The 13,074-nt window shown below is 36.9% G+C and overlaps 1 protein-coding gene across 1 annotated transcript; it reads right to left on the bottom strand.

The window, feature by feature from the left end:
* Positions 1 to 891: 891 nt before the first annotated feature.
* Positions 892 to 13,054, bottom strand: LOC103696400 (putative chromatin-remodeling complex ATPase chain). Its single transcript, XM_008778010.5, has 25 exons — positions 12,717 to 13,054; positions 11,928 to 12,059; positions 10,808 to 10,914; positions 8,414 to 8,526; positions 7,610 to 7,707; positions 7,284 to 7,463; positions 6,953 to 7,174; positions 6,440 to 6,574; positions 6,066 to 6,348; positions 5,918 to 5,991; positions 5,368 to 5,588; positions 5,196 to 5,283; positions 5,010 to 5,103; positions 4,709 to 4,897; positions 4,592 to 4,623; positions 4,320 to 4,396; positions 4,148 to 4,237; positions 3,980 to 4,049; positions 3,436 to 3,493; positions 3,303 to 3,361; positions 3,064 to 3,229; positions 2,742 to 2,920; positions 2,432 to 2,647; positions 2,046 to 2,156; positions 892 to 1,242 (listed from the first exon to the last, which is right to left on the bottom strand). The coding sequence occupies exons 1-25, from the start codon at positions 12,951 to 12,953 to the stop codon at positions 1,219 to 1,221; spliced, it is 3,255 nt and encodes a 1,084-aa protein (XP_008776232.1). The 5' UTR covers positions 12,954 to 13,054; the 3' UTR covers positions 892 to 1,218.
* Positions 13,055 to 13,074: the final 20 nt, after the last annotated feature.

Here is a 13,074-nt window from a genome sequence, read left to right as displayed (position 1 = left end):
ATATTATATTTTATCATCTTCCTGGTTTTTTTTTTCATCTCATCCTCTTCATCCATCTCTTTCCCCCGCTTCGCCCACCCATCCTCCCATCTCCTCCCCAATTCCTTCCATCCGCTATTTCAACCATGTAGGATAATTTCTACAAGCATCCAATCCGCGCCCCGAAGACTTCATACTTAACTGGATAGAAGGCGCGAGGAGGCGAACAATGCCGCCCAGGCCCTGGTTAAGAAACCTCCAAAATGAATTCACTAAGAAAGTACCAGCAGCCGTCCACATCCAGAAAAGTTTCAGGTTATGGATTTGCTCGTACGAAGGATACTTCACTTCTGATAGCCCTCTTAACATCCTAAATTGTAATGACAAAGGTTGATATATTTAATAGGATAAACAAATTATTAGCAGACTCATTCCAAAAGGTTGCTCGTACGAAGGAGACTTCCTTCCTAAAGTACTCTAAAAGATTTAGACAAGGATATTAAAAGGAAAGTAAGTACCTAGAATTCTGATAACATGCCTGCCAATCGACAAGGGCTCTTATAGCACGAGAAACTATTCGAACTTATCATTTTCTCTGCTATTTAGTACAATCTTCCAGAAGTTCCTTTTTTGTTTTTCTTTGAAAAAAAAAAGGACACACTTCTTTAGTAACAGAGAGAATCTCACAGCAGTGCCCTTCCTACTATATGCTGCTGTCTAAGCAAAGCATTTTAGAGGTGACTCAGATCTAGCTAACATCAGCCCTGCTCATGATACACGTTCATTAGGGAACAGGTTAGCGTGCAATTTATTTCAAAATTTCTTCTACGCATAACGTATCCTATGTTGTCAAGCTCTTGGCCAGGTGCCTGCTGTAACTTTGACCTAAAAAACAAACTATAAGCAACCATATTTGAAGGCACAAGTAAAATGCTATAATAGAATAATTTTTGGATTCGCCAGTATTCCAAATAAATCCACTCCTGAACAACAAAAATGGATGGAGTGGTCTAACCTTTAGTGTAACCACATCATGAGATATGATCTTTAAAATGGCAAGTTAAACATGCTGCAGCCAGCATTTGACTATAGGAGACGAACAACTTTTACTAGTATATTAAGGGGTGAAGCCCATGCATTCAGCAAAATAAGCATGTCCTACAGGTAGAACCCGCCTATATTTCCAGGAGGACTTTGGTCCCGAACTTCAAAAAGAGACAGCAGACTCTTAAACTAAAATCATCCCCTCCTCCTCCTTCCCCCCTGTTACAAGTACATGAGAAAACAAATCATACATCAGCTTATGCTGAGCTGCAGTTCATCATAATTTAAGACTCTTTAGGTTCACAAGTCACTAAGAAAGAAAAGGGCAGCATGCAAGCCAACTGTAAAAAATTAGTCTCTAAAAAATGTAAAGAAAGAAATTTGGTAGTGAAACAATATGTCATACACCTCAAACAAAATCCAAGTGGTTTTAATCAACACCACGTCCAGATAATGTGTTTGGCTCCAAATTTCATGATTCACTTGGGACAAAATACTATTCTTTTAACTTTTCAAACAAGTTGTAAGCTCTACTATCACACGTAAACAGTTATGGATAAATGAAAGATTTATGGAGAAAAAAAATGAAAAGATTGAATGGAATTGGTTTTTGCTTCTTTTTGGTGTTTCCCTAAGAAAATAGCTTAAGATACCAAAAACCAGCTTTGTCACCCCAAATGCAGAAGTCATTGTAAACATGGCTGGCACCTATACGATATTCTAGAGAATGGGTCGTACAGTACTCCTGAACTCAAGATTTGGTAACATATATTCATCTGCTAAAGTGGTATAATTTCATAATTATTATTTCTATTCACAAACAAACAACAGGCAAAGAGAGAATTATTTACTGTTTAATAGAGCATTTTTGTCAATATCCACTTGTTTAGTTTTTCTAATCTTCTCCTGTATGATCCTTGTCTCCCCCATAATTTTTAGTGGGTGCTTCCCATTTCATTCCATGTCAGAAACATAAGAAATTTCTGTCTAGCATGATATATCTATTGAACACATTAACTTACCGAGTTTACACGGTCATCCGTCACTGCTTGCCTCCGTCTCTTGAAAGAAGCCAGTGCAGGGGTTTCCACAGCTGCTGACCTTGACATGGCCCGCTTCAATGGCGTCAGATTCTGAAAAACGGGGAGAACAAAACAAGGACCAAGGTCAGTAAATTTCAGCTGGATACAGATCTAAACAAGCTGTAACAATCATCAACATGATAAAGTTATGAACATCAAAATCAGAGCATGTAGCAGAAAGAGGTGAGTCAGGACTTCAGAAAATTTTCATATAGAACACTGTCATGACGATACACTTAAAAAGCTCCATATAAGTTGCTAAGTCAAATGAATACAATTACACATCCAATGCTTTGAAGTCAATAAAAAAGGTCAGAAAACTCAACCTTAGCAAGTTTTTTATCTTTGCGAGCTTGCCTCTCCCGCTCATCATATTCCTGATTTTCTTTCTCCACCAGGCGAATCAGTGTATCACACCGCCTAGCGAGCTCTTGAGTAGTGCGGGACTTCACAAACCAGTCAAAACGGAATAATGGTGAAGTACGGAATGCTGCTTTCAGCTCATCCCAATTCCCATATCCAAGTTTGTGAACCATGCATAACTGAAAAGAGAAATAATGTAGTATCAAAAACCACATGCCAGGAGGCCAAAAAGATATAATTAATTGATAACATTAGACCCATAAAATAGCACACCATGAAGCGGTCACATTCTTCATTGTACAATTTCCCTTTGTTTTGACCATACTGAATCTTCAATTCTAACCAAGGATTCTTGTAACGATCTAACTTTTTCCCAATTGCCTTCATTATTTCATCTTTGCGAGAGATTCTTGCCTCTCCTCTTTCTATGTTCTTGATTATTCTATCATAATCTGATGGGACACCAAGCAAAGTTAAGCACACCATATCAGGATGTGAAGATAGAAAACCAAGTACCATTTCTGCAATACACAACATGTGAATATTGAACAGAAAGAGAAAATTTTGTAATCTGCAATTTGATCGAGCATTGTACCGTTCAATTCCTTGTATCTCTCTCCGAAGACTTTAGCATATCTTTCTACCTCCTCTTCAGTTTTGCCCTCCATTTCAGAAGCTATAATCTTTATGTCATTGCGGCCATATTTCTCACATGCCCGAATAAACGTATTGAAGTCTCTCCTTGTCCATGTTGAAAAACCCTGAAATTTGACAAAGTTAATGATAAAAATACTCATTGCCTGCATGAATGTCCCTAATCAGTGATCTCCCAACCTCTTCTAGCAGCCGCTCCTTTTCTTCCTGTTCCTCCATGGTCAAGGGTTCACTCAAGTCTACAAAATCATTCAAAATTATTAGTTTGAACTACAAATCAACCAAGACAATATCTGCTAAATGAATAACATACCTTCAGGTTCATCACCATCACCAATGGTGTCCTTTGACTGATTCCTTTGATGTGTTTGCTGAAAATATACAAACAAATGATGAAATCACCTATGCCCTTGCTAGAGAATTGGGATAAAAAATCCTTCTACTAGCTAAAGACTATTAAACAGGGTCTTATGACAGCATCTTGTAAATAGAGATATAAGCAGCAAGGGGCAGTAGCCTTTCATAGTACTGTATAAAACTTGGTAGGATGACAAGCTAGGGTGTGGGAAAATCAGAAGGGAAAAACCCATCTAAAACAGTATGAGAGAGTTGGTCGACATTTGAGATTCATTTGGCAGTTTTATGATAGTGCATATCTGTAATTCTAGTTCGGGCAGGCTTTCAGAATTGGACTAAGAAACAATAATTCGGTTCAACTACCTCCCAATTGTTTTTTTAAAAAAATTATACAAACCAAAGCAGCAGGCTAAAGTAAATAAACGCAACAATAGAAAAGTGTATGTTAAACAGGAAAAAAAGGAAAAGCATATTAAAGAGTAGGTCTAGCAGGTTCGCACCATAAGATACCGCACTTCTTTCTCATACAATTCACTTAACCTCTTTGTGTTGAAAAACTGAAAGTCGTGTCTGTAAAATATGGCAGCAACAATTAACATGTTCAGCAATAACTCAAAGTCCAATACAACATATGAGTAGAACTGGGACCAGAACCAAATCGAACTTACAACTGAGGCATGCGAGGAATCCGTGGCTCTTTCGCTCTTGCTGGTCCACCGTGCCGCAATGCTTGCTTGAAGTAATCAGAGTCTGAGTAACTGTATACATACATGGAAAATAAATCAGGTTCATAAAGAGTAAATAAAAAGGCACAATCTACAGCTAACGATATGGCCTTACTTTTTTTTCCTTTCCCTCCTTGAAGGTTCAACCCAGTTCTCAGAAACAAGTTTCTTAAAGTCAGTTTTGCTATCATCCTTCAAAAAAAGGAAGGGAAATGAATGCCGATGACTCTGATATTAATAATGCATATATGGCTAAAACAAGATAACACTCCAAGCATCATGGAACAAATAAAATAATAAAATAGGCAGACAACAGGTCAGCAGCTTATTAAACACAAAGACTGTGCAACTTGATGTGGAATCCTAGTATATTTCAAATTTGCATACCTTCTCATCATCGAAGTCATAAAGGTCAGCAGCTGCACATAAAAAGATATAAGCATTATGAAGCTATCATTTGGCTCATCTAAGGAATTAAAAAATCAACAGAACGGATCCACATACTATCATCCATTTTAAACTTGATAGCATCCTCTGTAAATTTCTTCATTTTAGCATCAAGCTCAGCTGTTGTCTCCTCCCCTTTAGCTATGATACGGTCAATATCCTCGTCAGTTATTGTACTGTCCTTGGAGCTGAAGACCATCTCAGCACCAAATCTCACCATTTGCAACAATTCATCTTTATTAACAGCTGCATGGTAAAAAGAATCAAGAAAACACAACATAAGACACCCTTAAACATATAAATGCGCAAACTGCATTGACAGGGAAGGCTACAAAACCTTTGAAATAGGATTACTTACCTTTCTGCTCTGCTAAGCGACCTTGTTGGATCACTAAAGCATCAAGTGCAAGTTTCTTATATGCCCTCTCGATCACTTTTTCTTCAATAGTATACTGCATTTATATGAGACATATTAAAAGCTTTTCTACACATTGTTTTGTTTCACATTGCATCATGTTATTTAAGGAATTCCATAATGTTAGACCTCTGTGCAGAAACGGAACACTTGAACTTCCTTTTTCTGACCAATCCTGTGGGCACGATCTTGTGCTTGCAAATCAACCTGTGGGTTCCTACATACAGTGACAGAAAAAATAAGGCCAAGGGCCCATGATATGAATCCAAAGAAAAAAGCATGATTGTATAAAGAGAATTACCAATCACTGTCATAAAGAATAACAACATCTGCAGTGGCAAGGTTAATCCCCAGCCCACCAGCTCTGGTTGAAAGCAAGAAAATGAACTTTTCACTCCCCGGCCGATTGAAGGCTTCAATAGAAGCATCACGTTCATCCCCACCAGTATTACCATCAATCCGACAGTATTGGTATCCACGAAAAATCAAATAATCCTCCAGGATATCCAGAAGCCTTGTCATCTACACACAAGAACCAAATTATTAGCAGAAAATATTTAAAAAAAAGTCATAAAATATGAAAGTCACAAATTGTTCATATTCTATGCATATATACAAGATAAGCATAAACTGAGCGAATCCAAAAAAAGAAGAAAGAAAAAGAAAAGAATAGGGTCTCTTTACAAGCAATGTTTGTTTTTTTCTTAGCAATACCAGTTCATAATCCAGGAAAATGGCTTAGCTTGAGAGTATCTTGCACGTTATGTAGACTTTTCTAGATTTCAGGCATTACAAAGATGAAAGTAAAATTGTCTGCAATACAAGAGCAAGTATACAGAAGAGGTTTATACCTGTGAAAATATTAGAACTCTGGAATCACGCTCTTTTAACTTGGAAAGAAGTTTATCCAGAAGAACCATTTTGCCTGCAAAAGATCATATGGTCACGAAGCCGGTGCTTGGTTTGGAAGATATAAAGGTCCAATGGAGTTTATCATACCAGCATTTGTGATGAGATGTTCTCCTGTTGTATAAGGCGGGCCAGGCTCTGCGCCTTGGAACAGATATGGATGATTACTACACTTGCGCAGCTGCATAGCTATGTTTAGAAGACGTTTACGCTCTCCTCCAGCATTAATGACTTCCAAATCTTTCTGAAGCAGCGCACGGTAATACTGTTTCTGCATCTGGGACATTCCTACTTTGAGTATAGTTTCCTTTTTTGGAGGCAAACCTTTTTCAACATCAGATTTTAGTCTTCGGAGGAGAAATGGACGAAGAACCTTCAAAAAGATAAGAGATATGATGACTCATTAACACCATTAAACAAATGAAAGCAGACAAATTTACCAAGCAAAGGTCTTTTCATTTTACCTTGTGAAGCTGTTGGACAACCTCTTGCTGATCATTTTCCCCAGATATTTGAAACCATTCATCAAAGGTTTCAGCTGAACTAAATATCTCAGGGAGTAGAAAATTAAGAAGAGACCAGAGCTCGTGCAGATTGTTCTGCACATAATAGAAATTGACAAATACATTTGTTCAATAAAAATCTTGATCCAACTATTTACAAATTAGAGAATATAGACTACATGTGAAAATACATGCAGAAAAAAATTCTCAAAAAAATGCACGTAAATACAGCATAATGCAATTTCCAGTTGCTGATACTTGATGATAAACACATTTTTGTCAGACTATAATTCAGTTAAGAAGGCATGCAATCAATTCATGCATGGTGCTTTGGTAATATAAGAGATAAGACCAAAATAGCATATTAGATAAAGGTGCTTGCAGAAGAAAAGGTAGATTGGCTGATTGAACTACACAAATTTAGCAGGAAAAACAAATGGGACCCACACCTAGAAAAGTGAAGCATATGAATACCTGAAGAGGTGTACCCGTAATAAGGAGGCGATAGTTCGTTTTATAGAGTCTCATTGTTTTAGAAAGAAGGGAGTTTTCATTTTTTATCCGATGAGCTTCATCAATAATAACATAACGCCAACTAAAGCGCCTCAGGGCATTTTTCTCTTTGATGGCCATTTCAAAACTAGTTACACATACATCGAACTTTCCAGCTACTAATAAATTCTCGCGTATATGTTTCTGCAAAAATGCAAATAAAAAACAAAAAAAAAAGTTAAGGTAAAGATACATTTCAACAATAGGATAATGCAAGAAAACCATGGGGAAAGGGTATAAGCTTCTGACTGACCCTTTCATCTGGGTTACCAAGAAACTTTACAGCACGCAAAACAGGACAGAAGCGTCGAATCTCCCTCATCCAGTTGCCAAGAGTGGATTTTGGTGCTACCACCATGTGAGGCCCTGTAATCCCTCTGAACTCATGCAAATAGCCCAGCAAAGAGATGGTTTGCAATGTTTTCCCAAGACCCTAGACAACAAATATACAATATCGCAAACAATTTAAAGAAAGAAATCATCTTCCAGAATAAGTGTTAACTTGATCTCATATAAAATCAAGCAAATTAATCAGAGGACGGAAGGGAAAAAAAGCATGAAAAGTAATTCCATGCATACCATTTCATCAGCTAGAATCCCATTGATACCATTTTCGTACAACCTTATCAGCCAATTTAATCCAGCCAGCTGGTAATCTCTCATTTTCCCTTGTATACCTGAAGAAGAAAAGATGACAAGCAAGTTCAAACATCTGACCAGTAAAGAGTTAAAAAGACAAGGGCGGGTTCAATATTAGTGAGAGACAATTATTTAACTCAAATGTCACTTACACATGGAAAAAGAAGTTTGAGACTCTTTTGTACATAATTAGATCATGATGATGAAAACTAAATAATTAACGTTGTGGAAATGATGGTGTGAATCATTGCGACTCCTTAAGAATTGCCTTTGCATTGGGACTACATTGACATGCTACCCCATTATTTAATGCATTACCGGAACTACTTAATGCTTAACTTCAACTACGGAATCACATGCCAGCCAATACTATTATTGATGTGTTTATTTTCCCAAAAATCAGCATTTGACAGGGCAATCACATTTCACCAAAAAAAAAAAGGCAACAGGGCAATCACATGTAGAATGAACCACAGACAGGCTGCACTGACATGGTTCAGATAGATTGGAGTCTTCAAGTGCTATCAGTCAAAAGGGGCAGCCATCACATGGTTCTCATACCATCCAATCATCCAAAGAAAAAAAGAGAGACTGAACAAGATAATGGAAGACAATGAGAAAAATGAGGATAGCTTTTCCAACTATTTCATTCATCATTTGGTAAAATTATCACTTTAGAGCATGCATGAGAGTCTACAAGACTTTCATATAATAAGAACTCCTCATGAAATAGGAAAAGCTTACAAGATGGTTGTGAAACCAAACGAGTCCCTCCTCCGGTCGAGAAACCACCTTCTTCCTCCTTCAGGTATTCTTCGTCCTCTTCCTCCTCGGTTACTTTTGATGCATGACGACCCCTGAAAAGGATTGAATCAGAAACAAGTCATGCAAAATATTATAATGTAAGTACCTGAAAAAATGATCTCAGAAACATCTCACAGTATAATTAAGATTTTGAGTAATGAAGAGACAAAAATGAATCCTATGAGCAGAATAAATTCTTAAGTGATTATAAAAGAAACAATTTTTTTACGAGCACAGGAAAAGCCAAGCTAAAGACAAATTTCTTCAGCAATATGTTTTTGCAAACATGTCATAAATCAATTCAACAAGAGTCCCCTATTACCTTAAGAAAACAATATAATACTATATTCGCATAGGTCCTTAAATCATAGATAATTCATCCAAAACAAATCCCAAATCAAGGTTAAAAATGATTAACTTTCTATTTTCGAAATGATCACAGAGATGCCTCATTACACTAAGAAACATAATATAAACATTTTAATTACAAAACAAGGTATTTAAATATTAAGATCTCACCCTTCTTGGTGGGTGGCCAGTATCAAGATGAACCAAGATTTCCATTTATCCAGGCCAAGATGGCAAGATAAGAACTTACAGAAAAAGCCAAAATATTCTGAAATATCGACCAACATTATTGGAATCAAAATTCTGGAATATTGGAATATTCTACCACTTTTAGGCTTTTTTTTTATATTTGATTAATAAAATTGTTCATTTAGAATTGTAAAAGAGAAATCAGAACTTGTCGGCCAATATACTGCTATTGCATATACCAACATCTTGGGTATATCTGTTTATATTCGCAAAGATAACAAAAGCTGAAATTCATACATATCATTGTGCTGAATGTCGAATAAAAGAGGCAGTCCAAGATCTTGCCCCAGGTGAAAATGTTGTTATGGAAGTTATAGTTCATCTCATTAACATGTGTAGTTGTGTACCCTGTCCAACTGCCAAAAATCATAAATCAAAATTATTTTAAACGAATAAAAATATCCCTTGAAACTGAAGGATGAGAAATTTCCGGGATCGAAAGGAAACATAGATATGTGTGTGAGATTGGGCAGATCCGATAAAGAATAATGCACAATATATTCAACTTCTACATGATTAATGTTAGACAAGACCAAATTGAAGATTACATGAAAATTCCTTTTTACATAACTTCTTTGGTAGGAATTTATTTGTACATTATTAACCATGAACAAATTATTAGTTAATAAATATAGAATGAAAAGCTAATTCGGAGAGGGTGAGTGCAAATGGTAAGGCCGCTATACTGTGACCTAGATGTCATGGGTTCAAAACAGGAAACATCCTCTCCGCATGCCAAAGCAAGACTGCATACATTGACCCTCTGCAAACCCCACAATTGTAGGAGCCTCATGCACTAGGCTACCTTTTTTTAGAGCTAATTTAGACTTTAATTAGGCAAATCTGTGAGTACCATAAACCTAAACTCAAGCTTTTTATAGAGCAAAATTATGCTGCAAAGTCACATTTGATATCTTATATCAAACTCCTAGATGAGATAGGTATGACCCAAGCCAACATAAAAATAATTCCAAAACTTAAAATGGAGGCTTAGTGCAACAAGCCCACATTAGTTAAGTCCAAATCAAGCCCGAACAGAGCCCACCTCGTGCACCTTGAGTGAACATGCAGTCATTTCCAGCCCAAATCATGAACTAACTCAAATTATCATGAGGCAAAACTAGGTACTACCTATAGTTTTGGGCAAATATTAACACATATTTATTGACCAGTTCCTCAATTGTTGCTTTGTACTTGCAACTCACATAAGTTCCTTGTGGAATATATACAGCTCCTATGTATATTATTACATATGATTGATTAGAACTAATGAGAGTAGAAATGGAAAAAAGTCCATATTGGAAGTGCAATGGAAAGTTTTAATGAATTATAGACTAAAGAAAATGGATCCGCTAACATAGACAGGTAATTCCTGCTAGTGGCTCAATCCACATCATCTCCTCTTTCACAAAACCTAGGAAGACTGGTTACACCAATGTAAGTACCTAATGTATAATATTTTAATCAAATATCTTGCTTGAAGCAGAAGCACCTGTACGCCATCTAAACAAATAATAAACATTAATTAACTAGAAAGGCCATAAATTATATACAGAGATAAGGATAATTGATCACAAAATTCATGGTTGATTTCGGTATTTGGAGATCCATCAAGATTAAGATCGGAAGGCACCAACTATTGCAACAAATGGAAGATATTCATAAGGAAGGTTGACAAGTTTAGACTATGGCCTCCAACTATGCTTTCTTTATTTAGCACGACACACGCATTATTACCTTCCTCTTGGCTTCTTATCCGATGCAGACTGAATACCATTAGCAAAATGAGCGAATAATTCTGTCTGTTGCAGCAAATACTTCAGTTGTCCTTTCCCTTTATTGTTCTGATAGTGTATCAATTGTTAGTTTGAACCAAATCACATGCTTACAAACACCAAAGAGCTATAAAGCAACCATAGCAGCAGAAATACATTTGAGGGGAAAAATATAGAATCATGATACAATAAATTACAAGTTGTGTCATGTATGACAAGCAACTAAATGAAGAAGTACCCTCCCCTTCAGTATATATATTTTCCCCAGAATCCTTTGTCTTTCAAATTAACCTCTCTAGAGTCTAAATCATGTTGTAGTAAAGATCGATTAGAATGTTCTGTACATGAAAAGGAGAATTGCATTTAGCAATGTCTTCTTGTGGTCGGGCTTTTTAAGTAAACAAGCCTCCCAGCCTGTGCATGACACAAATATCCGGGTTATGCATATTACATATATCAAGCACATGCAACACGTTTTACATAATTTTGATGGGGAAAGAACATGAAACCATTTCATAGAAGTTCATTGATATCTTCTTTTTATAAAGCAAATCGACTTCGATTCCTGAATGATCCACATCACTTCTGGTTCTATTGTAACAAAAGATTCCCTTTTTATGTGGAAAAGACCCGTATCAATAATTATGATCTTACATATGGACAATTCCTCAATATCTTGTTCATTCGCAACAAAATATTTTCTTTGTGCATAGACAACATTCCTTCAAAATTCATATCCTACTTTTCCTTCTTAATCTGCTAATGCAGTTGATTTCATAATTTATACATTGACCATGTATTGGATAAAAGAGGATGGCCATTTATTAATGATGTGGATTCCATCACATACAATGTTCACAATCAGTGCATGGTAAATTGACTCTAGTTATATAAAATAGATGGATATTGCCATTCATTGTAAAGCATAAATTATCTGTGGATTCCATGACATACAATGTTCACAATCAGTTCATGGTAAATTGACTCGAGTTATATAAAATAGATGGATATTGCCATGCATTGTAAAGCATAAATTATCTCTCACTGATCCTTGCTAGTTAGTTAAAGAACAATCAACAGACCATGTCGGCATCAATGGCAGCATTTTGTTGAGCCAATATTTCCTCAATCTTTTGCTTCTTCAGCCTCTGCATCTCTCTTAGCCTAGCTTTCTCGCGCTTTCCAATTTCAGCATTTTCAGATGGTTCCGCAGCCTGCATAAATATCAAAGCAATTACTTCAGCAAATACAGAAGCTTCTACTGACTACCTATGTTCCCTAAGAATTAAAAAAAACTCAATATCCAGCTGATCTGTTTGAGAAACACAATCAGAAATAGAAGCTTCAGCTTCTGAAAGAGAAAAACCTAAGCTTCTTTTTTCCCGAGCTAGAAATAGCTCCAGTACATAAACAAAGGGGAGTAAGTCTAAGATCATCAGCCATATACTATTCATGTGAATAGTACAAAAGCCATATCCATGCAAATCCTAACTCCTTATCAGTACAACACTAATTCAATCAAAAGAAAACCTATGGTAAAAATCTAAAAGCCTAAACGACACAAAGGAGCAAACGTTCATAGCAAACAAAAAAGAAGCCGCGGATCGATAACAAAATCTAGCATTTCTGCCACGGAATCGAAGAATCCACATCAAATCCATCAGAAAAAGGAAGAAAAATCAATCTTTTTACTTTGCTATACAACCATTTATTGGAAAATCAGGAAAACACAAGAAATCAATAAAAAAACTGTGAAAAACTAACAAAAAAACTATGATCAACGATTTGATAAACAGAAACCCTACACCCTAGTCCGGGACGCCGTCATCGGCAAGATCCTGATTTTTTTTCTTCGCATCTAAACTATTTACCTCGTATTCGTCATCGTTTGCCCCCGCAACGGCCTCATCGTCCTCGGTCGAGTCATCGCCATCTCCTCCGGCCTCGTCATCGTCGGGGCTCGCCGTCCGCGCGACGTCCTCGAGCTCCTCGTCGTCCTCCTCTTCCTGGTTCGCATCGGCCTCGTTCTTCTGCTCCTCCTCGGAGGAGATCGAACCATTGGAGGCGGTTTCTTCGGAGAGATCCTCAGAATTCGAGGGCTTCGCCATGACAAATTTGGGGGCGAGGGTTTGATCTCGGAGAGGTAAAGGTGGCGTGACGAGAACAGAGAGATGAGGGGTGGGGTGTCGGGGGAGTGGAACGCGATGAACCGGTATGAGGCTTTATAGC

This window comes from Phoenix dactylifera, chromosome 8 (genome assembly GCF_051530095.1).
Source record: "Phoenix dactylifera cultivar Ajwa chromosome 8, Ajwa_hap1_PhDact_Kaust_v1.1, whole genome shotgun sequence".
Lineage (NCBI taxonomy): Eukaryota > Viridiplantae > Streptophyta > Magnoliopsida > Arecales > Arecaceae > Phoenix > Phoenix dactylifera.
The sequence above is the reverse complement of the archived record's forward strand: the minus strand, read 5'-3'. Positions and strand labels throughout refer to the sequence as shown.

Coding starts and splice junctions, on each gene's coding strand:
- LOC103696400 (XM_008778010.5), bottom strand. CDS start 12,953: ATGGCGAAGCCCTCGAATTCTGAGGATCTCTCCGAAGAAACCGCCTCC. Junction 5,284..5,367: donor ATTCTTTATGACAGTGATTG/GTAATTCTCTTT, acceptor CACTGTATGTAG/GAACCCACAGGTTGATTTGC. Junction 5,104..5,195: donor TGTTCCGTTTCTGCACAGAG/GTCTAACATTAT, acceptor ATATAAATGCAG/TATACTATTGAAGAAAAAGT.